Below are 25,543 nucleotides of genomic sequence, written 5' to 3'. Positions count from 1 at the left end.
TTAATACATTATTTTGAGTTATGGAAATCCAAGTACCTCTGAAGACAACTCAAAGGAAGCCAGTATTATTGGAAGCATGTAACTCTGCTAACTTTGAACCTAGAAAGAGAAACCGCCTCACCTCCAGCCTGCACTTGTACTAGTTTACTCTTAGTTGTTATTCCAAGGCAAATTGCTCTTTGCAGCCTTTATAAGCATCTAACTCTGGTTTAGGGCTTCCTGCTATGGCTTCTTTACAGGAGAAAAGTTCTCCTTCCTGGTCGAGTCTTTAGGCTGTTGTCCACTAGGCACAGGGATTTTGTAAACTCAGGTTTACAGAGATAAAAACTGAGATGTTAGCCGATGATCTTTCTGAACGCAAAGTCCAATTCATTTGAAATGCAGTAAATACATAAAATAGCATATCCAAAAATAAGCTTAACGTCTGCACAGCCTATCTGAGTCAATTCCATTAATAGTTTGGACACTATACATGACACTATTCACCGTTAGTTATGTCAATGCGAATAGTGCCATGTGTAGTGTCCAAATGCATACAAAGTTTTTGGTCAGCTGCTAGTGTTGACGAGCTGCCTTTTCAGATTTTGCTACCAATTATGTAGGCACTTTTAGACCATGTCAGCTCAGTATTTTTCATAGGGAATATCAAATGCTAAAAAAACCACACAACATGCAAAAAATCCCATGCCCAGAGTTTTATTGTGTGCATATTTTTAATTACTTTTCTCAACAAAGAAGAAAGAACTTAACTAATCCAAACACAAATTGCATCACTTAGTAACTTAATGGGATATCAGTCCTCAATCCCACTTTGAATTAACTATTTCCTTGAGAAAAGTCAAGGAACTTGAAAAAAACCTCTGTATCACACAGAGCCACACACACTGTCAAAACCATTTGATGAGTTGGGTTCCCAGCAGTTTTTGTACTGAAGTCAGCTTGGAGGAAATTCTAATTAGAGATGCTGAATTTCCTCTCATCTCCCAGAAGGATGAACTTTCTGATAAGAGCTGGAATATATGAGGGTAAAATGATACTGACATAACTGAACAATGCACTCCAACAAAAAATGTGTTCTCTTTCTATATACAAGATGTTTCAACTAGGTGATGGCTCCTTACTTCCAAGGAACTGTGGCAAGTGAAGACAGTTGCTAACTGCCTGAGGCACAGCTGAATCAGAGGAGTTGTTCCAAAAAGCACATCAGACATCTGTTCAAATGCAGGAGAGAGCAGTGGAACACCTACAGATAAAGATCTTAAAAAATCTTTGTGACTTTTAGCAATTACAACAATGCTAAAATCCCAAGTCCACAGTTCTACAACTGAGTTGTGGCCTTTGCACTAGGAGAGAACAAGTATGTGGGGCATGGGGAAGAAATCACTCAGATTGTACAAAGACAGTCAGAAAAAACAGTCAGAAAACAACATTTTCAAGAATATAGAGACAGCAATATTTCTACAACAAGCAAAGGCAGAGTTACCCTGGAGGTTGTCTGAGACTAACAAATGAACACTTCCAATAATTAGTACTACGAGAATTGCAGGCTTTGCTCAAAACACGCCACCACACCTATCCACCCTGCCACCCAAGCCTTGGGAACCTGTCTACCTGAAATCCTTTTAGCAAGTCTTTCATATACACTTATTGTAATATGTTTGATGTGTAAACAGTTGAGTTGCTACCAAAAGGGTAGGGTGCCTCCCACCAAGCAAGATAAGTAGCATGACCGAAGATAAGTCAGAGCTAGGAATTCAGTTCTGCCTGTCTCTCCTCAGGTTAATTCAAGAGTTGGTATGATATGTGGAATTCAGACATGGGGGTAAGGGAAAAATCCCAAAGGGAATCCCAACTTTGGCTTGTTAACTCTATTTGAATCACAAAGAATATACTTCAAGGCAATCCCCGCAGGTAAACATTACCTTTACACAAGAAAGCTTTAACTAAAACAAAGCTGTGCTTTTCAAAAAATAATCCTAAACCACATCTTGTTTATCTTCTCTACCAGGGACAGAAGCACAGAGAGAAAAAAGTGTGACAGAACACAACCCCAATGTGAACTACACAATAGCCCCATGTGCTACAATAATAACCTACATGAAAAAAATATTTGGGTACCTTAGCAAAATACAGACTCCAGCTATTTTCTGCAGAAAATATTTAATACTTCTATAAGCAAAACTGTCAGCATCATTCTGACCCTCTCATTCCCCCATTTCATACATGTCCCATTTGATGCATACATGTGCCATTTGATGCAAATCTAAGAAGCTACTAATTCCCACAACTAATTAATTTCTAGAATTCATCACACAAGAAACATTTCTTCAAACTAGAAGGAATAAACATTTACAAAATTGAAAGTGCTTGATATTTATTAATCAAGTTTGAAAAACCCTAGTCCCACCTAAGCTCTTACATGGTCTTATTCACAATAGCATTTCTCTCCCACAAAGTCATACAGCCTGTTCTTCATAGCAGCCTTGCATTACAGGCTCTTTTACAACAATGTAATGGATGTTTAACAAAACCCCAAAATATCATAGAATCATAGAATCTCTCAAGTTGGAAAGGACCCAAAAGGATCATAAAGTCCAACTCCCTGCTCCTTGCAGGACTACCTAAAACTAAATCAGATGACTAAGAGCATCATGCAGAAGCTCTTTGAACTCTAACAGGCCTAGTGCTGTGACCACTTCCCTGGGGAGCCTGTTTCAGTGACCGGCCACCCTCCCAGTGAAGAACCTTTTCCAAATGTCCAATCTGAACTTCTGACGTAGCTTCATTCTATTTCATAGATAATTTCCTTGTGCCCTGTTGCTGGTCACCAGAGAAAGGAGATCAGCACCTCCCCATCTGCTGCCCCTCTTGAGGAAGTTGTAGATGAAAGAGAATAAAATAAGTTTAAAAATCTAGACCAATTCAGTACTGCCCCGTGCTTATTTTTTATCAGATTATTTGATTTAGTATGCTTGTGTCTATTATCCAAAGAAACCTAACAACACGGAAATGTGCTCCTTCAAGAATCAATATGCACATGATCCACAGCAGAAGTGGGCTGATAGGTTTTTAACTTAATACAAATATAAAACTGAAACAGCAAGACTCTGGCCTCTAAACATGCTGTGGCCTGAACCAGAGAGAACTACATAGATCTTATCACACCAGAAACAGTAATTCTTAGTGGTGAGAAACATGATACAAAACAAAGAACGAGTTCTGCTGCAGTTCATTTCAAAGCTATGAAGTTAACATTTACCGAAGAAGGTAAATCTCCCACCACTGAGGGCTGAGAATGCAGAATAGCGCTTAAGATAGACATCCTCCCCAGCCCTCTCCCCAAGATGTGGAAATACGAAATACTTAATCTCAAAGTTAAAGGTAGGCATGTGCCTATACGTAACATACACACATAAAAATACTGGGGTTTACATGAACTCCAGAAAGGTGTTTCAATGCACTCACTTCTATACACAGCCACATTTTCCCCTGACAGGCAAATGCAGAGAAAGGGGGTGGGGAGTCTATTTCCTATATTGACATCTCAAAGCACTCCACTCGATAAAAAGCAGGAGCTAAGGCACCCTACACTGCTCAGGTTATAAAGCACGGCAGAGCTACACGTGAGAACTACCCAACCGACATATCTTGCCCTTCTCTCCTTCACTGAGGTCACATCTGACACCTGAGCAGCGTCATGGCCCCTCCTGGCTCCAGCACCTCATGCTCCCCACAGCTGCAAGCCAACCCGCTTCAGAGCGGAGTGCGGCAGTGCACGAGGAGGGGATGCTCGGAGAGCGAATGTTTCTGATCACCCATCATTTCCACTGGTAAATATAAAAAAATAGTACAACTGCATTTACAACAAAAGCAATACATGTGGCTCAGTATATGAAGTTGCATAAAGGGAAATGTGTTCCATTCCACAGAAAATATGCTACATATAAGATTTTCAGGTTATAATGGTTAATTAGCCATCACATTTGACAGTCACAGATTTGACACAAAATATAGAATCTTATTTTTTTTTTTTTAGTTAACCTCCACAGTGCCACATATTGACTGTAAAACAAGGCAAACGAGTCTTGAAAGCAGCAGAAGAATCCAGTCCCAGCCACACCTGCCACCGCGGGACCGGCGCCCAGCATTACAAAACCCAGCCAGGTACAGGGGTAGCCCAACAGATCAAGCCAGATACAAAAGAAAACAAAACAAAAACCTCAAGCTCTTCTGGGAAGGTGGAGAACGTGTGTGCTCAGTTTCGCCAGCAGCCTGCTCAGGCCAACACCGACTCGACGCTCTTGAGTCTCCCTCGGAGTGCGCCCCCCGTGCGGCAGCACCGGGCGGGCAGGGAGGCTGGGGCAAGGACCAAGCGCTGCTCGCGGTGCAGGGGCTCGGTCGCTTAGTGCAGGGTGACAGCCCGGCCGGCTCAGCGCAGCGAGACCCGGGGGCAGCAACCCCGCCCGGCCAAGGGCTGACGGCCCCTCAGCGGCCGGCTCCCTCCCCGCTCCCATGCCTACCGGACAGCGGCCGCCCGGAGGTAAAGGAGGAGGCGACGGGACGGAGCGGACCGGCCGCCTCAGCGGGGGAAGTCCCGGCGGCGCCTGAGCAGGGCCGGGATCTCCCCCGCAGTTTTCCCGCTAAGGAGCCCACCTGCCACCCCCCCGGATACTCACTCCTGCCCGAGCCGGGACACCCTCTCCTCTCCTCTCCTCTCTCCTCGCCGCCGCCGCCGCACTGGGCCGGCCGGCGGCCCCGCCGAGCCGCGCACCTGCCGCAGGTGAGGCGGGGTGGGGCTGAGGCGGCCGCAAACCGCCCGCCTGCCTGAGTGCCGCCTCCGTGTCCCGCGCCCCCCATCCCCACCACGGTGCACACACTTGTGCTTGGCACAGCATCAAGGTTGTTGGTTTTTTTTTCCCTTTTTTTTTTTTTTTAAATCAAATCAGGCAAAAAATGTAGCCGGCTGCAACGGCCGGTGCCGTAAAGTGAGGCTCAAGTTGCGCGACAGCCGGGAAGGTCCCTTCCTTGAGGTGGCTTGGCTCCGGGCGAAGATGGCGGCGGGAGAGGTGAAGTCGGTGCTGTTCGTGTGCCTGGGTGAGCGGGGCGAGGGGAGGGGCGGCTCTTTCTCCGTCCTCCTCCCGCCGCTCTTCGGTCGGGGCGCCGGGCGGGGGTGTAGGAAGCGCGGTGAGGCGGGGGGAGCTGTCCCTCCCCGCGGGGTTGCGGTAGGCCTGTTCCGTCCCATCCCGCCCGCGGTGGCTCGGCGGGTGTCGGCCTGCCCGGGGAGAGAGCAGTATCCATGTCCTTCCCGTTGTCCTTGTGACAGAGCGATTAGTAGAAAATAACAGGTGAAATCCAGTATTGATAAACGCGAAGGTGGGGCAGAGCGGCTCCTCGATACGCAGAAACAAGCATAAGCTCTGAATTAACCGCTACTGCTCAAGAGCAGCGCTGCGCGGTGGTTGTGAATGGTTTTCTGAGACGGGCTGCTCAGAGCTTGGCCCCGGGAACAGCGGGGAGAGAACGGAGAGCCCTCCAGTCGGTGTCCTGGCGATGCATGGCGGCAGCGGTACCTCCTGGGTGGGTTTGCAGGTCTGAAAGGAGAGAAAACTGTGCCAGGAGTGACTGGAGTTAATGGAACGGTCTTTGTAAGAAGAATGAAAAGGTATTAGGACTTCAGGTAATGAAAAGAACTTGGTAGAGGGTGGAGATGATTTTGATCTATGAGGTTATGGCTATTATGAAAAAGGGTGAAAAGAATATGAGTTTTTTGAAGAGGTACCTAAATGGAAAACTAGGAAACTACTTAAAAAAAGAAATCTTTATGTGTTTAAGTTGTGAATTTCAGGTCACAAAAAATCACGGAAAACAGAAGTGTAAATGGGCTTGGGTGTAAATGGTGTAAAAGGGCTCGGATGGTTTCCTGAAATTTAAGACAATTGATTACTGATAAGCAAGATGATCTTCTGTATCTTCACAACCAACAAGTTGCTAACCTGACTACATGGATTAGAGGTCCATACCCCATTTGTACAGGCTTTCCCTAAACATCTGCTTCTGCTCCCTTTTGGGGATAACAAGCTAGATGGCTCTTTGCTCAGAGCTAGAAGAGATTTTAGCATTATCTGCTTTGTAGCCCTTGTAATCTCACCTATGTGCTGAGACTTGATCTCTGTGAATCCCTGGCATTTTGCCAGTTCTGTTACAAAACCATTGGCTTTTTTGTTTGGTTGTTTTTTTTTTTTTTAAATAATTATTTGGTTGGTTTTGTTTGTTCTATCTGCTTTTCTGTTGTAATAGGAGAAATGAAGATTAATTGAATAGCAAAACAAGAGTTTAGTGTGTGAAATATGATCTGATGTTTACCTTAGAGTAGAATCAGTCCCTAGTAATAATTTAGGGAAAACATTCTTTAGCAAGGGATTAACAACTGCTGTATGTTTGGGAGCCAGTGGTCTAAACAAACATTTTTGTATAAAAACATCTAATTACTGTGCATCTTTCTTTCCAAACACTATGTTCTAAATGCAGTAGTAATCTTCATGAAATTATTCATATATATGCATGGGTCTGTAAGCCCACAATGGTGATTTGCACTGTTAAAAGTTCCTAATCCAGTTGAGTCTCAGAGGAACTGTTATTAAATAATTTAGGTGTGAGGTGAAATTATTAAGCTTGAGGAAAGGCTGAACAAGTCAGGTCTGGCATTAATGAGATGGATTTTTTAAGAACAGATGTTGTAAATACCTTTTAAATTTCCCCTTCTATGTTACTGGGTGATGAAAAATAACCGTAATGGTATGTGGTGTGTGACTTAAAACCTAGTGGACATGACAAGCACTTATTTTTTCCAGTCGATACGTACTCAGTTAGGTTTTGTAGGCAACTTCTTTCTTCTTCCTGCTTTAAGTTTGCTTAATGCATTTTATCAGTCTTGAAGACTGATCCTGATGCCATAATAGATTTTTTTCCTCCTAAACGTTATTAGAAAGAACACCCTTGGTTATTTCTGAAAAGAGTGCTAAACAGATTTCTAGAACTAAATTTATGTGTAATATTCTGTGCTAATTAATAAAGCACATTTATTCTGAAGTTTGCCATATGCAGTTTGAGCTGATCCCTGAAAATACAAGCCTTCATGAAAAATTACATTTTCTTTCTACATTTTTCTGAAAGAAACCTATTACTGAAGTATCTATTGACTGAATTATTTGTTTGTAATGAGATAAGAAGAAATAAATTACACAACAAAATATAATCTAGTTAATGTGCATAATTACATTAATGGTAAGGGTTCCTCATCACTGAGAAATAAATGAAGCACCCAGCAAATTATGTAATCACAGTATTTGATAAGGGACCAGAAGAGAATTTTTTTCGTTTAAGGCAAAGTAGTAATTAAAACTGGAGGTGAACCAAAATGCAGTTTGCTCTTTTTACTCTTAAGTAGCTCATCTAACTAATGGTTCATCTCCAGAAATGAGCTTAATATGATGCTGTATTACATAAGTCAGCTTCTTTCTCTGTGATGACTTGTCCACTATAACATAACAAGCTGTGTGGGCATCTTATACCAGGCACTGGCTTATTGATCTCCTCCGTGTATGGAGGAACAGTTGTGAGACAGGTACACAGTAAGCAAAGTGGTTTTGGCTGGGTCCTCAGAAAATGGTTGCTTTTTGTGAACCACTGAGTATGAGTATTGTTGTCAGAGATCTAGACTGCATAAAATAATTTCTAAAGTAACAATTTATTGAGTATGAGGAAATTAGGTTACAGTTACAGAGAGATTTGAGTTTCCTAGTTCAGTTGTCACAGTCCATAATATGTGTTCAGGTATAGACAAATACAAGGTTTCATGGATCAGAATGCCATTTATAGCTGTGGGAAAGCAATTGCCTGGATAAGATATTGAAGCTATGAAAAACAGCTGCTGTAATGAGTGTTCTTAGCAAGCTGTCACAAATAATTTATACCCCTTTTTGGATAAAGAATGTTAGATAAACGTAAAGAAAATACCTTTCTTCTGTGCAGCATCTGTGTAGATATGCATATATATACACACACACGCACTAATATTCAACTTCTGAGAGAAATCCCACTGTATGTTGATAGTGGGAGGATAGATGGAAGTTAGCTGATTTCATTTAGGTAGCTATATACTTAGGTGTTTCTGATAGAGTGTAAGTATTCCTTGAATTGACTGTGAATTGAAAGGCCAAGGAATCTGGACTAAAATCAGAGCTGTTCAAGCACCTTTCAAGGTGCCTTACAAAACTAATTGAATGCTGAGTGTGACAAGATAGAGTTGAATGGAAAGAACTAGAAATCATGAAGTTCAGAGGGGAGTTTAATTAGGGAATGGAAGAGAGTGAATAGAAGGTTTTAAACACTTTCCTATGAAGGGGACCTGATGGATGATGCAAATGATACTGGGAAGCGGTATTGAAGGCACTCAGACCATTCATGGAAAAAGTAGAGTTAAAAGCAGGTTTTCAAACGTGAGAGGATGAAAGGTGTTAAAATTTGTTGGAAACAGCAGACAGAAAAAGAAAATGTGTTTGCATTTATGTAAGGTCTGAGGGAGTTAGAGAGCTGAATAAGGAACAATGAAGATAGGGAAATAGATCAACAGTATGTAGGGGTGAGCCTTGGACCTGAGCATGAAATGGATTCAAATTGTCTTTCCTGCCAGTAGAAGCAACGCTTCCATTTTTGTATGGGAGTGAATCAAAGATTAATGTACAGACTGCAATAAGAGTTCAAAAGATTAAGCATTGGCTTGGATAACCATCAGTGGTATCCTTTCCCCATAGAAAGTGAGTGAGAAAGCATGACACCATAAATGTGAACAACAAATGGTTCCAGTACTGATACTGTGATTGAAACTTCGAGTCACGATACTTGGAGATGTTTGAGATGTTTGTAGGATTTATTTCAATGGGGAGACTCTTTCTGGGTACCTTGGGTACTAGTTTCCTATGACTGAAAATGTCACTGCAACGTAAGAGCTTGAAATTTAAAAATAAAGGGAGATGGTGCAGATTTAGAGAACTTTAATACTGTTAACTTCTCCTGTCATGGTTTAACCCCAGCTGCCAAATAAACACCATACAGAAGAGTAAAAGTGAGAAAACTCGTGAGCTGAGATAAAGACAGTTTAATAAGTAAAGCCAAAGCTGCACATGCAAGCAAAGCAAAACAAGGGATTCATCCACTACTTTCCATCAGCAGGCAGGTGTTCAGCCATCTTCAGGAAAGCCAGGCTCCATCACACGTAATGGTGAGCTGGGAAGACAAATGCCATCACTCTGAAAGTTCCCCTTCTTTCTTCTACCCCCAAAATATATACTGAACATGAGGTCTTATGGTGTGGAATATCCCTTTGGCCAGTTTGGGTCAGCTGTCCCAGTTGTGTCCCCTCCCAGCTTCTTGTGCACCTGCAGCCTTCTGGCTGAAAAGTCCTTGACTTGGTATAAACGTTGCTTGGAAACAACCAAAACATCACTGTATTATCAACATTCTTCTCATTCTAAATCAAAAACACAGCACTATACCAGCTACTGGGAAGAAAATTAACTCTATCCCAGCCGAAACTGGGACATCTACTTAAAAAGAGCATGATCAGATCAGTCAAATACAACTAAGGAGAAAGTAACACAGAGGATGATAGGTAGCAAAGATAAAGTATAGATAACATTTAAGGAAAATATGGTTTGAGTCCAAGGAAGAAGGTAATCTCTCTAAGAACCTTTTTGTGAGATTTCCCCCTTCATTCCCCAATGCTGGCTATGAATCTGTATTTAGGAAATATTTTGCATCTGTGGGAACCTCAACAAAGCCTGGAAAATACATGTGGGATGTAAAACTGGATATGAAATGTATAGCAATTATAGTGGGAAAGAGATGACTGGGAAATAAAGATTGAAGTTTGCACAAGTCAGTGAGATAAGGCTTTACATTAATGATGAGATGAACATTACCAGTTGCAAGGAATAGCAGGGCTAAACAGAGTTGTTTAGGATCAAAATAATATTGCAGAGTATGTGGAGAAAAGAGCTTCTATTAAATCCATTCAGGGATTCTGTCCACAGTCCCCAGTAATAGATTTAAATGGTGATTGCAGTTCCGCAATAGTATTAATACCTCCAGTAAGATCTGGAATATGTCATCACGAAAGACATTAATTTTTAGATCACAAACTAGGTTACGTGTTTGTTTCAAAAATAATGTAACTGCAGTTTCTAGGTGTTGCTAGAAGTAGTAGTCATATATTTAATCACTTGGTAATCATGGTGCCATTCATGATGATATGATATCATCAAAGATTATATTTATGGCATTTATTTTGAGTAGTGATCATTTTATAGAAGAGTGAAAACTTGGAACAGGTTATTCAATCCAGGTAAAGCAGAAGGTTAAATAAACAGAAAAAGCCACAAAGGATTGATTTCAAATGTACCATTTTGAAATTCTGGGCATTAGTTAATGAATTAGTATTAATAATTGTTTATTACTGAAATGTTGAGTGTAGTAGTGAAACTTACTGTTCATGCACAGTTACATGGGATCATTCCTACAGAGGAAAACATTGCACAGGAATAAGTAGGTGGCCTCAACAGCTGGTGTAATGGAAGCAGAATTTAGTAATTAAAAAAGAATACTTAATGGTCACCTGTTTGAAGCAATAGAGAAAGAATGGACAAATTAGAAGTAGGGGATTATTAATTGCAAATTTGATCCTCATGAAGGAGTTAAACGTGATTGTAGAAGTTATCTCAGGTTATTTTCAAAAGAGCTAAATAAATATTTCAGACTCTTTTATTTTATAAAGCAAATTGGTAAAAACCTTTCCCGCAGAGTAGTCTGTAGTTTTGTCAGTATTCAAGAAAAATAAATTCAAATTAGAACCAGTGCAGACTTGGCTTAACTGGAGCGATTAGTTAAGGGTCACTTAATTTCATGAGGAGGCTGAGAGCTTGGTTTGTTTAGTTTAGCACAGCTGTGCTTGACAAGGGTTCTGTATCAGTTGAAGGAAATCAAGGTTTTTAAGACACAGGGTAATGTTAACCAAGATCAGATGAGCATAGACTTCAAGAAAAAAATATTAAGTGGGAATTTGAAAGTGTCTGGCTACCACAGAAAAGGAGTATCAGGAATAGGCTGTTTAAAGGAGAACTTGATGAGTTTTTAGGAGAAGTGATACTGTATATGCTTGAAATATCAAAGGTTTGGGTTCATAGATTATGAAGGTTCTTTTCTGTCTTATGCTATATGTCACCATGTTTCTTCTGTTTCCTATTAAAATTATATTGTTTAATGTGTAAACTCAATCAAATAAGTGAGCTTTTTCAATTTATTACCATCTTATGTAACTTTTATATTATTAATAAATACTAACCTGTTTTCTCATTTTATAAATAAACCCAACTTTTTTCTGTTTTATTTTTCTACCAAGACTCATTTAGTTTCTCTGCTTGGAATAAACTAGTTCAAACAAAGAAAATAGTGTGCTTTCTCTTGGAAGAAGATCTACTGCCATCAAAATTCACTTAATGTTTCAACAAGATCAGTTTCTCAATGTTCAGCAAGTTCCTTTTGACTATTTAGTAATTTGAGGTTCTTTAAAACTTCAACAACAAGTTTGTATTCCTTCAGTGGTTCATTTCCCACTTCATTTTTTTAATAGTTGGCATGATTGGCAGCAAGTTATTAAATGCCCAGATCATAGCAGCCTCTTTCTCTTAAGCAATGGCTTATCTACCTTGATATTTTGTTTGAAAATATAGGCATAAAAATGAGGCTGAGTGCCTGATCTGAAAATGCCTTTTTACTCTCAGAAATTTAGCTTTGTTCGTGGACATTTAATGTTTGTAATATTGGAGATTTGGAAAGAATTTAATCAGTAGCAGAAGAGTGATTTATTTACAGGTATAGAAATTAGTGTTGCCATTTGTGATATTTTATACTTACCTGCTCAAAAGTCAGAGACGGGCGAAGTCATACATTCTATTTGACTGGAAGTGAAGATTTGTTTGTATGATTTATTGTGCATCTGGGTGACATACCAAATGTTATGAATATCCATCTAGTTATTTAGGATTTCTGAAGGATGGAAAGGTAGAAAGAGTTCAAGTAATAGCTGAATAGACTTTTTATTGTTGAGACATTTCATTATTTTTCAAATAATACGTATTTTTGCGTGCATGTTTGAGAGGTCTACTTTGGTAGTTAACTGAGTTACAGCTTCAGCAGTGGAGCAAAAGTGCTGTAGATCCATTATTTCTAGTTTAAATGAGGCACTATTTCATTGTTGAGGTAGATTCTTCTTGACAATAAGGTCAGACCAGTGATTGGTGCAATTGGAGGTCACTGGAGGAGAAGACTGATGATGTATTTACTAAATTATGTATCTTAACTGTTTGTTGGCTGATTAACATCACTTCAGCTTTGCCATCAGGTGCATTTTGTTCCTCCACGGTTTGATCCAAAAAGAATTTGAAAAATTTATTTTCCTAGCTGTTTTTAGAGCTTCTGTAATTGATATCTTTTTGTGGGATTTTAGAATTGGTATCTGAAAGCTGCTCTTGATGAGGTTTCAGTTTGACCTGCAGTGATTTCACTTCAGTGGTCAAGAGCATTTCTACTACAGGTTGTTCAGCCATTTCATGACGTTGGTTCCATAGCAGTGGTGACTGTATTTTGGAGTTGTCTAAAAGTTTTTCTTATCAAGTAGGTAGTAATGTAAACACTAAAGGCAAATATTTGTGATTCTCCAGTAAAGGATTAGTTGAAATTTGCCAGTATGTAGGAAGATTTGAAGATAAAAATTATTTTCTGTATTAAAATTCCGTGTTTTGCCCAGTGTTCTGTGATCATGGATTCTTTGTGGAGGAGAAGAAAAGATCAATATGCTTACAGAATACCCCTCCTATTTGTTTTTTTACAAGCTATATATTTTATTTTCAACAGATTGATGGATATTATAGAGTTATAGAATGGATTGTGTTGGAAGGGATCAGCGAGTCCAACCCTTCTGCCATGGGCAGGTTGCTCAAAGCCCTGTCATTTCCAGTGATGGGGTGTCTACCACCTGTTTGGGCAGCCTGTTGCTAGTCTTATATGCAATATAAATCTACGCTCTTTCAGTTTAAAACTGTTGCTCGTTGTCCTGTCACTACAGCCCCTTTTATATATTGAAAGGCTACAATCAGTTCTCTTCAGTCCTTCTCTTCTTCAGGCTGAACACACCCGGTTCTTTCTTAGGTGTTCCATCCCTCTGGTCATTTTTGTGTTCCTCCTCTGGACATGCTCCAACAGGTACATGTCTTTCCTGTACTATGTTCAGTTTTGGGACCTTAATTACAAAAAAGATATTGAAGTGCTGAAGCAAGTTCAGAGAAGGGCAACGAAGCTGGTGAGGGGTCTGGATCACAAGTGTTATGAGGAGCAGCTGAGGGAACTGGGGCTGTTTAGCCTGGAGTAAAGGAGACTGAGGGGAGACCTTATTGCTGTCTACAACTACCTGAAAGGAGGTTGTAGCATAGAGGGTGTTGGTCTCTTCTCCCAAGTAACAAGCAATAGGATGGGAGGAAATGGCCTCAAGTTGCATCAGGGGAGGTTTAGATTGGATATCCAGAAAAATTTATTCACAGAAAGGGTTGTCTCAGGCATTGGAACAGGCTGCCCAGGGAAGTGGTTAAATCAACATCCCTGGAGGTGTTTAAAAGACATGTAGATGAGGTTCTTAGGGACATGGTTTAGTGACGGTGTTAGGTGAATGGCTGGACTCTGATCTCGAGGGTCTTTTCCAACCAAAATGATTCTGTGGTTCTGTTCTGTGATTCTGGGCTGCAAGCGCATGTTGCTGCCTTATGTCCCATTTTCCACCCACCGGGATCGCCAAGTCCTTCTCCACAGGGCTGCTCTCAATCCCTTCATCCCTCTGGTCTGTATTGATACTGGAGGTTGCCCTGACCCCAGTGTAGGACCCTGGGTTTCCACCCTTGCAGAATCTCTTGGGTTATAATAACAGAAGCAATCCACATTCTACCTAAGTAAACAGAAATCTTTCATCTGATCTGTACTGACAAATCCACACAATTACTGATTTTGTGTTTGTTTTTAATCATCTGAAATTTCACTCTAATCTCTTGTTTCTATAGGAAACATTTGTCGCTCTCCAATAGCTGAAGCAGTTTTTAGAAAACTTGTAACTGATGAAAAAGTTGAAAATAAGGTAAGCTATTAATTTCTGTTCCTGCCTAAAATATAACTGCCTCGTAGTCAGTTAGTAGAAATACAAGCAGTGAGAAAGAAAACATAAAAATATGAATTTGTTTTTCTGTAGTGGAGGATAGACAGTGCAGCGACATCTGCCTATGAAATAGGAAGCCCTCCTGACTATCGAGGACAGTCTTGCATGAAGAAGCATGGCATTACCATGAATCATATTGCCAGGCAGGTACCGTACTTTAATTTTCTTTAAATATGTGTATGTATTTGTTTTGTTGTTACAGTGGATGACAGACAGTGCTGCTGTTTCAGACTGGAACGTGGGGCGCTCCCCAGATGCAAGGGCTTTAAGTTGTCTAAGAAATCATGGCATTGAGACAGCACATAGAGCACGGCAGGTAGAAGAGAGTATATTTTCTTTCTTATTCATACCCATGCCTTGTTTAGCCCTAACCGTTACAATCACAGAAGTCATTTCACCAATGCATGGTTAAGTATCAAGTAATAAATATGATGTGCAGTTTTTCAAAGAACTACAAAGTGGACTGACTTTTCTAGTTGAAGTTTGTGGGGTTCTTGTTATTAAGCTTTATTGGAAGTGTAATTAGGAAGCATTGAAGCAGTTTTTTGCATTATAGAAAAATCCTGCCTTCAAATGTTTAGTATTTTGGGCATGTTTCTGAAACACTTTAAATGGTTTTTAACAATGGACTTGCTCTAGTAGTCTGTGATACCTGTTTCAACAAGGAATTGTATTTTTATTTAAAAGGTCCAAAAAGAAGTAGAATATCTGTTTCATCATCACAAAAAGCTTCTGCTCTTGCATGAAGATATTTCAAAAAAAATCAGAGTGCTAAACTGGAATGAGGGCACTCAAACTCAAGATTAGTAGCATAATTGGTGGTAATCTCAAAGGAAAATTTACCCTTGAAGCATTCTTAAGTCAAAGACTGATTTGTCACTTAGTGAAATTGTCTTAAGTTTCTCCAAAACTCATCTCAGTTTTCCTTAACAAAAGAGTGTGTATTTCCATGCTGCATTCCAGAGAGATGAGAAATAAATGTGTCTGCATCTTTAAATCATTCAGACACTGAAAAGTGTCTGAATAACTTACTTCAGTAGCTTACTTCAGTTAACTATTCTCTGGATATAATAAATTCCTTTAGGGCTTCACCTTTACTTAGCTTGAGTTTATGCCACTACTTCTTGTGCTAACAAAAAGATCAAGTGGTCTTGCTATTATTGTCCATTTCTGTTCCCTTCAGAATTTTACTAGACCTTACTGAGGTCATATTTACTTTCTTCACTTTCAAAGACTACATGTTTAGTTTTTTTACTTTTAAAAATAAATTCCCTCAATTAGTCAGTTGCCCTTTGCTGACCTTTGCTGATGCTAATCTCTGTTATATAAGACAAACAGGATTGAGCACAACATCGTTTCAGATTTTCAATGTTTTACTATTAGAATAATCACTGGAAAAAGTCTGTTATGATCTTTTCCTTTCACAAGTTCTGGGTTTACTATTTGTCAGTGCCTACAGCATTATTATCATTATACAAGCTAAATGGTACTGAAACTAATCAGTCGGTGTTTCAGTCACAGTAGTGTAACATGTTTGTATTCTTAAAAGATAAGCCTTGGAAACTTGAGAACTGTTCTTGGGTATTACTACAGTGGTTTATGAGTAGTTAAACTAAAGCAAAACATCCAAAACCAGTTGATCCTCTGCCTTGAAACAAATCTATATATTCTCTTCTGGCAGAAAGGGAATGAAAACACTTTAATGAAGACATTTGCTTAGATATTTGGGCAAATGAAGAGATTTTTAAAGCAGAAGAGCCTAACATGTTATGTACACAGGGAGAGAAAGTTAACAAGAATGAGACAATAAAATGAAAGACTAACAGGAGGAAAATTTGTCTAAAAGATCCCAGTACAAGCAGTTTCTTTTATAAAGAAAACTTCCAAATCCTTTAACTACAGGTTCATTTTGCACTGATGTAAGCTACGTAATGCCAATATTTTTTTTTTTTTTTTTTTCAAACTTCTGTCAAATGGTTTCTGCTGATTCTCTAAACTGTGTGGACCTGATTTGGTCTTGTAGTGCTTCTGGAAGGAGAGGGACTCAGCCATGCGGAATAGGACTTTTCAGAGTGGTCAGCTTAGTACAAGTGGGAGTATATTTATTTCACTATTATAGACAAACTCGAGGATGCAATTTTGTGTGTGACTTGTTTGAAAACAGATTAAGAAAGATTGAACGCAGAAGCTGTAGAAATAGAGAGAAGGGATTTGTCTTCTGTTGCCTTTGAAACAGTGTCATAAGATGACTACCTCATGCAATTAGCCTTTTCTCTTCTATGGAAAGCTGTTACCCACCCAGTGAAAGGCACTTTCTTTCATGTAATTTTGTGCATAATTATGATAATCAGGGATTGTATCTTTTTTTAGTCAAAACTGACATAAATGCTACAAGAATGATTTATATAAGAGGGAATGTTAAACTGGTTACATCCTGCATCATATACAGTGATTGTTCAAGCAAATTTGAAGTGAAAATTGAAGTGTAAAAATAAATGTGTACATTTATATATAAAATAGTTTGTTAAAATTTTATTCGATGGCAAGTTGCTGTATGTTTATGCACCCATTGAAATTCTCTATGCTCTTAGTCTTCATGCACAAAACAGATAGGTATTAATGAGTTTCACTTTTATTCATGCTGAGTCCAAAACTGATTTCTTTATGACTCATACCGTGCATTTGCCTTAAATGTGAAAGGGAGATTAGAGGAAAGTTGTAATAAACAGTGTTTCACAACTGGACAAATTTGAGAACTACTGCATCTCTTTGGGTTTTAGACAGAGAAAAGGACATTTCCCTTATGTAAACAAAGAGAAATGTTTAACAAATAAACTGGAATGATTATGTGTTTCTCCACTGATGGTCTTTAAAATGGTTATATGCATTTTTTTTAATATAAAGTTACTGTTGTCTGCATAGTTCCATCCAAAGTTGACTACTTGAACTTTCCATTGCTCTTCTCAAAATGTTCGTAAATGTGAATGTCCTCCATTTGTTACCACATACTAGGTTTTGTAGTTTTAATTAATATCTTCAGTTCAATGGAGTCTGCTCAATTAAGCTTTTTGTGTCTGATATTACTGTAGGGCTTAAGAGTATAAGCCAACCAGTAATCTTGTTTTTAAGGCTGCATTTGTGTCTGTGTTAATTCTGGTTCATGGGGTAACTGTCAAGTTGTCAAATATACAGAGAGTGTGGGAAGTGTGGCAGGTGTGTTTTTCCTTTTCACTGTTTTTTATTTTATTCTTATATATGTCTGTACTGCAAAGAAGTCTATGCCCACGGATTTTCACAGGGGCCAGTGTTAGCTGTGTAGAGGAACCAGAAGCAGCTTGTAGAGGTACTGCGTAGAGTTGCCAGGAAAAGAGCTGGTTCCACTACAAAAATATTTTTGTAGGTCAAAGGCACTGCTTGAATACAGCAAATATTTTTGCAGTGAAAATAAACAAGCCTGCATTAGTTGTCGCCATTAACCCTTTCTTTTTGAATGTTCTCCCCTCCCACCTCAGCCCTCCGGTTCTTGTGTGGAATGTTTCATTTATGGCTTTAGTCTGGTGATGGTTTCTATAGGTCTTTTCTTACTCCCTGTTATAGGAGCTTAATCACTATCTATTTGCTGTTTACACACAAAAAGTAAATGGATGTTTTGCCATCTAAACCTTTTTCTGAATGTATAAATATTTTTTATAAATTAAAACTCTGACTTCTAGGATAATACATTTTGCCTTTTTATTTGTGTACTTGCTCACTCACTTCTCTAGCCCGTCCTTCCCAGAGATGCCTGCCAGAAAAACCTGTATTGAACAAACTTTCCAGCTTTCTTGGTTATGATACTACACATAGGACTATGTGTGAAATGCAGTCTTAATGTCAACTCACGAAACATTTTATTTGATTTATTCATCCTCATTATGGATACTTGGTTGAGATATCTTATACTAGCATACTGTGCATTGTGGGCTTGTCCTGCGAAGATTTTACCCTAAGCTAAGGCTTAAATGTAAACTAACGTACAATTACACTGGTAAACATCAACAGCCATCCTTATTCCAGTACAGATAACTTTAGTAGTTATGTTTTACCTGCAATTTTTGCCTACCTGACTCTGAACTCAGATCCCTGAATGTAGTTAATATTCATGTTCAGGAGTCAGTAAGCTACAGGAAAGAAAAAGAAGATGAACAATACATGCCCGTTTTTTTTCACATCATATAGTACATTTTGTGAACTTATATGGCTTAAAATACTGTGAGTGCATTTGTTTTTCAGAGTTTGTAACTCTTACCATCATACTTCAGCTTTGAATTTTGCTTAGTATCTTTTTCTGTGTAGTGACAAATTTCTAGATTGGAAGTATTGCAGCTGATTCCAGGTTACCTACGTTTATTCTTTTTCCTATCAGGAAAGTAATTTGTCTACATTTTTATTGCATGGTTTCTACAACTGGAAACATGCTTTAGTTACTGGAAAGTGTTAGAAATGTCATTTCTAATGATGTTTCTAAGTTGCTGCATGAGATATTAAAAAAAAAATGGTAAAATAACTAATTTTTTGTGGAAAACTTGCAGAAATGGATAAATAATCATAACAGAGTATATTTTAAATGCCTTAAATGATTGTAAAAGTTGATGAAGGTACACAGTGTTATTCTTCCCACCTGTTTCTCCTTTAATAAATCAGAACTACAAAATTTGAAAATACTTTTTTCTCTGATTTTTATAAATCAAATGGTTTGTAGCCTAAAGCACATATTTTTAATTTTAGGTTACTAAAGATGATTTCCAGACCTTTGATTACATACTTTGTATGGATGAGAGCAATCTAAGGTAATGTATTGAAGAAATGGAACAAATTCATATGGATTACTTGTAGTGATATCTCATAACCCACTTTGGAAACAGATGTCATGTTTCACTGCTTAGCTTGTCATGGGGTTTTTTTGTTTGGTTGAGTGTGGGGTTTTTTTCATGTGTGGTATGAATAATATCCTAATAGATGGATTCTTCTAATATGTTTAATGAGCTAGAATTCAGTGGTTTATTTGTATGGTACATGCCACTCAAGGATTAAACATATGGAAATTCAGTATACTTTGTGCTATAGATGTGCACCTGATGCCTGTATAGTTAAGGAGGAGGAGGACACACTGTCTTTTGAGCAAAGTGATTTGTTTTCCTAATTGCATGGGATCTACAAGACACTGTGGAAACTTGAAAGAGGTTAACTATAGTGTGGGGTTTTGTCTTTTTTTTGTTCTTTAATAGAAATATAGTGAGCTCTGAAATAAGTAAGGTTGTTAGCAGGGGGACGTCTTGTTTGTTGGTGTTAGCCATGTTCTAATTAACTGCATTTTTGAGGCAATTTGTGCTTACAAAATACTTGGTAGCTGCCTAGTGTGAAAAGTTGGATATCATTAGCAAAATTTCTACTTAATTACATACATGTTGATAATTGGTGTTAAGGGGCTGAGCTTTAATCAACTGCAAGCATCAAAGTGCTTGTAAGCACCATTACTTGTAAAGTTTAGGAAAAAAAAAGGGAAAAGCACACACAAAGCAAAGAGGAACAAAACACCACAACCAACAACAAAACAAAAAACAAATAAAACCCTGTTAATAGCATGTAAAAACTTCAAGAAGCAACACCACTTAACTGAAAGGAGTATAATTTTGATGAATTTTCTAAACGTTTTGAATGGCCTCTCTTACACAGCTTGCGTGAATGAAGGTTTTAGAACACCTGACTTGATTGCAGTGTGTCAGGCAAAGACGTGACTAGGCTTGTTTCTATTGTCACTTGAATTCTTAAATGAAAACTTCTGTATTAACAATTTATAAGATACGAGCTGTAGAGCAGAAGAAACATTACAACTGTAGGAGGGATATTGCTACTGCTACACCTAAGTTTGATGTTACACTTGCACTCAATTCAACCATTTTCCCTGAGAGCACCCATTTGTAGCACTAGGAGGGGAAGCTGATTCCAGGTGTTGATGTCATATCAAAAAAGGAAGATTTGGGACATCCCTTTCCCTTAGTACCAGAGCCATCTGACCCTTTCCTGTTCATTAAGTGGCATGCAAAAGCCTTGAAGGGAAATAGTCAGACGTTTTCTTAATAATAAAAGGCTGGAAAATTATTGAAAATCTTTAAATTCAAGCAATAACTTCTTAGATGATAGTGAAGTCCTGATTTTTCTTTAAGAAAAAGCAGTATTGTGGTCTCACTGCTATTTTGTAATTCTGAACTATCTGAAATCAATTCCTTAATCAAAATTAATTGTTAGAATTTAATTTCTTAAAACTGATTATGCTTATGACTGTATTTATGGGATTTTTTTTTTTTCCTTTTTTAATGCTGAGGAAGTAAAATGATGATTTGGTATGGAGAAGTATCATATTAAAAGAATGTAATATGTCCTGACTGTTCTCCATTGTGAAAGTCATAGTACTGAACTGCTTTTAGTCTGAAGGTGATGAGAAGTACATTTTAACTGCATTTAGGATAATGGGTGGCCATTTCTAAGTAGATGGGGAAAATACCATCTCAAAACCAGTATGTTTTGGCAGTGCAAGGTTAATGGTTGGACTCGATGATCTTAAAAGTTCTTTTCCAACCAAAATGATTCTATGATCCTACATTTATCAGCAGGAGGTAACATAGAAGAAAGAGGATGTGGCAACTGATGAGATGTCACAGCATGTCCAAGGGAAGACAGGTCTTGCTCACCAATTCACCATTTTCTCTTAATTGAATGTCAGAGGACTTCACTTGAGTAGAGGCAGTATTGAGACAACTTGCATCCTAGGAATTTAGAACACTAGTTTTGAACAGATGGAAGAAGCTTACTCATACTTGTGGAAAAATATCTAGATAATTTTCATTATTTTTATGCAGTACAAGCTAAAGATGGATATTGAAAGTACTAATTATGGATTTGAGGAAGAAGTTTATGAACTTACAAAGTTCTGTTAAGCCTTAGGTCAAGTGCCTCACTGCGTGTTTATGCTCTGATGAAGTTTATGTGTATGTCCTCCATAGCCAATTAAAAAAAACCAAACAACTCACACAACAAGAAAGAAACAAAAACAAGCAGCAGTGTAGAGAGTCCATAGAACTGAGTCCAGATGCATGTTATTTTTCCGTGTTCTGTAGAAATAGTCATGAGCATCTGATGCTGATGCCAAAAAATTCTGAAGAAAAATTCATGGGAAAATTTTATTTTCTCTTTTACAGAGATCTGAAAAGGAAAAGCAACCAAGTTCAAAATTGCAAGGCCAAAATTGAATTACTTGGAACTTACGATCCACAGAAACAACTTATCATTGAAGATCCGTACTATGTATGTGTAAGAAATTCTTTGGGTGGCTTGATTAAAAATTGTTTATGTATTGTATATAATCTTTCCAGATCACACAGTTGACATGTGACATATTATGTTATATAAAGCCATGTGTAAACATAATTTTTAAAAGGACTTACCAAAATGATACAAATTATTGGGATAGCAAAGGAAAACTTGTCTTTATGCTTAAAACACTTATTGAAATTTAAATAATGCAGTGCAGCTATATTTTCAATATTGGGTGAAACCCTGGTTGGTCAGCCTCCTTGCAAAGAGCATGTAATCAGGAAAGACAGAGATAAAGACATGGACAGACATGGTCAAAGAAATTGAATAATGTCAGCCAAGAACAACCAGTTAGATTAACCTGATCCAGCTGAAGATGTCCCTGCTCATTGCAGGGGGGTTGGACTAGATGACCTTTAAAGGTCCCTTCCAACCCAGACTATTCTATGATTAAGATACTTCAGTTTAGGGAAGAAAAGCATGTCAAGATACAGTAGGGTCCTATAAAATCTTGGTATCATGGGAAAAGGTGAGTGAGGAGTTGCTGTTCATTGCCCAAGAAGTAGAGAATATCAAATAGCATTAGTAGGAAGTGGGTTCAAAAGAAAGTTGTTTTTTTTCCACATGGTGCTTCATTTAAACTGTGAAACTCAACGTGACAGGTTACTGTGAATGTAAAGCAAAACAGAAAAGGCTTTTAAGGGCTCAAAATGGGAATGGAAGAAATATGTGAAGGGAAGTTCATCCAGGACTGTTAAAGTCACAGTGTTCAGCTGTGAAAGTTCCTGAGCTGCAGATACTTTTTGCATATTTCTCCCTAATTTCAACTATCTCCAAGTTCTTGTACTGTTCTTATTCTTCCCTAATATCAGTTATTTGCCATTGTTGACAACAAGAAACTAGTTTGCAAATGTTTGGTTTTTTTGTTTAAGACAGTATTGCTATTCTTACATTCTTTTTCCTGTGTTCTTTTCTAGGGGAATGAAAAGGACTTTGAAACTGTTTACGAGCAGTGTGTTAGATGCTGTAAAGCATTTTTGGAGAAGCCTCATTAATGCTTCATCATTTTATTTCTAAAATAAAATAATTAGCTTCTCCTGGAATATGTAAAGTTTACTTGATTGATGTATTTAAACTGTAATTACGCCTCTGTAGGTTGAAAAGTTTTTCAGTTTAATTTTATATTGTAGCTTTTCTGTCACCTAATTAAAAATATAGAAAGGTTTTAATTTGACTAGATGATCAACTATTTTGTCACACATCAAAGTAATAATAGATTTATTCTGAATGATATATTTTATCTGTAAACTCTTCCAGTGCTTTCTCACAAGCACTGCAGAAGTAATGTCTTGCTTCTTTTTATGCTATAGTAACTAAACTGAGATCTTCTCATTGTGCCCTTAGTGAGTTAATTTAAATCAACTTTCAATGGGAGTCTGCAACATAATAGGTCATGTGTGGTAAGTTGGGCATGTCATCCTGGTGTCATCAGGCAGCCTTTGGGCAGAAACTGGTTGGCATTGAGCCTGCCCCCAGACAGACATTGCTATTAGCACTATTTCAAAGCTTAAGCAAGCAAACCTCTATGTGTGTCATCAGGAGCCTGTGAAAATGGGGTTTTATATCAGTTTAAATGTTCAATTATTGAAAGAAGAAATAATTTTTGTTCTAGTAGATTTTTATAGTAGTTAAGGTGAACTCAAGTTCAGAAATAGTGATTTACATAAATAGGACTTCTCTGGGTAGCCTTGGTCTTGTGGTCAGTTCCCAGCACGCTGGTACAAGTACATGTAACGTAGCATTTACTTTGAGGACAAAACAGGTCAGCTTAAAAGTCTAGATGTGAGATATACATTGTGTATCTCCTAGTAATATACTCAAATCCATGCAATGGATTGCCTGTCAAAAGTGTTCTCTGAGACTATAGTTCAACATGAAGACAGGCCATCTGTAATATAATATGAAGTTAATGGAAGGCCGGGAAGTAGAAGGTTCTGCTTTTGGACAAAAATTGGATGCTTTGTAAAAATCCATGCCTGTTTGTCTGAACATCACCTTTCATTTCTGCCTTAGAAATGTCATTGTACTGAGATCAATAATGTCACTGATACCATGATGATTCTCATATTTTGAATAATACCACCATTGGTATGGACTAGTATTACTATATTATCTGTAAAACTGGACCTGTACAACTTGTTTTCTTATTTATTTAGCCTTGATTTTGCCTCTGTTTGCCTTCCAGACTAGTTGAGTAGCCTCTATATTTGTTACCCACTCTCCCTTCTGGGAGAGGGATGCATTTTGGTAGAGGACCCTGTTACTCCTGGGAAGGGAGGAATCCTGGTGTCATGGTGCATGTGCTGCAGCCTTGCACGATGGGGACTCTTGCTGTAGGACAGATGTGTTTGTATTAATGAAGTTTCCATTTTGTGCTAAAATTTCAATCAGATATAAAACTTAAGAACCTGCTTTAAAAAAGGCAAGTGGTAGATGGAACACTTAAAATAGAGGAATTAGGGTCTTAGTGCATTATCGCAGTACCAATAGTTTTGACTGTAAAAGAACAAAGTTGGAATTTGCCAGTTAATAGCAGTTTCACTTCAGGGACAAAGAGTAATATGTATAATACTTCAGGTCAGATCAAGCACTGACTCTGGCAAAAAAACCACATCCATTTCTTTTATGAATGCTTTAACAAACTAAATGAGGGGCAGTTAGGGACAAACCATCTTAAATGTGGTTTTATGGACTAACCTCAGAAGTGGAAGTATTTAGGTGTAATCTAATGTTATTCTCTGACAGAGCGACCATTTAAAATATTCCAGTGAAAGCAAAATAACTCAGGAGATTGAGAGCACTATTGTTTGAGCTTTCCCATTCATGGCTGAGTAGGAGTTGAACACATGATTTCCTACGTATTAAAGTCAAGATTTAAGAGTCTTAAATCCTTATCTTTGAGCTGCTGGAGTAACAGAAAGGAGATTAAAGGGGTATTGTTGTTTACCTTCACTAGGCTTAGGACTCTTCCTGTAAAGTGATACTAAGTCAAAACTATTCGTGTTAAAATCAGTTCAGATTTTAAAAGTTTCAGCCCTGAGGTGTATTTTCAGCAAGTAATCTATTGGCTAAATAATTTACCAGCTCTACTAGAAGGAAAAAGCTGATGAGTTGATTTCATCTTTAATGAGCTTCTTTTGGAGGAGGGGAAGGAGAGCACCATGGTATTTTAAAGGAATTTGTAGAATACAAGGATATAGAACAGGAATTGCCTTCAGGAAGGACAGTTGCACAGTACCATTGTTTGGGTTCCAAGAGAAACAGGGAACATAGGATTAATATGCAAATTGTGCATCATACAGATGACTGAGCTCTTACAGGTTTAACATACCACTCATGAAAAATATAAAGTTGAATGAAAAAATACAAAACGGGGTCCTTCTTACTCCTCTCCCCCACCATGGCTTGTTTTAGTTTAGGTAGTAAACTTATATCCAAGATTAAATACAAAATAAATTAATAAATAAAAATCTGCTCTAGTATAGGTGAATCTTCTGTTAAAGCATGCTGATTTCTGTTAAATCTAGTGAAAACTTCCACGGGATTAATTTATTTGTATTCATTTTTAAGTCATTAAATAAATTACTATTTTTCTCTTACAAGGAAATTTTCTAGAAAGTTGTATTCACCCAGATTTCAGGTGCCCTACTATAAAGATTTATACTAATTTAGACTCCCATGCGAAGTAATGTGCTGTGACCTGACTTCAGTCAGTGGAACCACAGAGAAGCACAGAGTTCCAGCCATGTGTTTGCTGCACATGCGCAGCCAAGTGAATCCTGCAGCAGTAGATTCCATTAATTACCAGGTTTTTAG

General features: G+C 38.2%; 2 protein-coding genes across 7 annotated transcripts in view; one reads left to right on the top strand and one right to left on the bottom strand.

Moving 5' to 3' along the window:
- The window catches only part of SH3YL1 (SH3 and SYLF domain containing 1), an 82,222-nt gene that overhangs the window by 41,061 nt on the left and 15,618 nt on the right, over positions 1–25,543 (bottom strand). For 5 of the 6 annotated variants that reach the window (XR_010471143.1, XM_065056004.1, XM_065056005.1 and 2 more), the window contains exon 1: positions 4,677–4,872. Coding sequence is in view for 5 of the 6 variants with exons in the window: in XM_065056004.1 (XP_064912076.1) it covers positions 4,677–4,857 (181 nt within the window). In the remaining variant the exon portion in view is untranslated. Of the gene's footprint in view, positions 1–4,676; positions 4,873–25,543 lie in introns of those variants that run through there. The other variant, XM_065056007.1, reaches the window with a different exon arrangement.
- On the top strand, positions 4,947–25,071 carry ACP1 (acid phosphatase 1). The gene is made up of 6 exons (XM_065056009.1): positions 4,947–5,094; positions 14,163–14,236; positions 14,348–14,461; positions 19,082–19,143; positions 21,553–21,658; positions 22,645–25,071. Exons 1-6 carry the CDS (start codon positions 5,052–5,054, stop codon positions 22,720–22,722), a joined length of 477 nt encoding a protein of 158 aa, XP_064912081.1. The 5' UTR covers positions 4,947–5,051; the 3' UTR covers positions 22,723–25,071.

This window comes from Columba livia, chromosome 3, assembly GCF_036013475.1.
Source record: "Columba livia isolate bColLiv1 breed racing homer chromosome 3, bColLiv1.pat.W.v2, whole genome shotgun sequence".
In the NCBI taxonomy this organism is placed as follows: domain Eukaryota; kingdom Metazoa; phylum Chordata; class Aves; order Columbiformes; family Columbidae; genus Columba; species Columba livia.
The sequence above is the reverse complement of the archived record's forward strand: the minus strand, read 5'-3'. Positions and strand labels throughout refer to the sequence as shown.

What these genes read in the sequence shown, in the direction of transcription:
- ACP1 (XM_065056009.1), top strand. Translation starts at nt 5,052, where the DNA reads ATGGCGGCGGGAGAGGTGAAGTCGGTGCTGTTCGTGTGCCTGG. An exon ending in TGAATCATATTGCCAGGCAG is followed by an intron (nt 14,462 to 19,081) that starts GTACCGTACTTT and finishes TTTTAATTTTAG; the next exon opens with GTTACTAAAGATGATTTCCA. An exon ending in TCATTGAAGATCCGTACTAT is followed by an intron (nt 21,659 to 22,644) that starts GTATGTGTAAGA and finishes GTTCTTTTCTAG; the next exon opens with GGGAATGAAAAGGACTTTGA.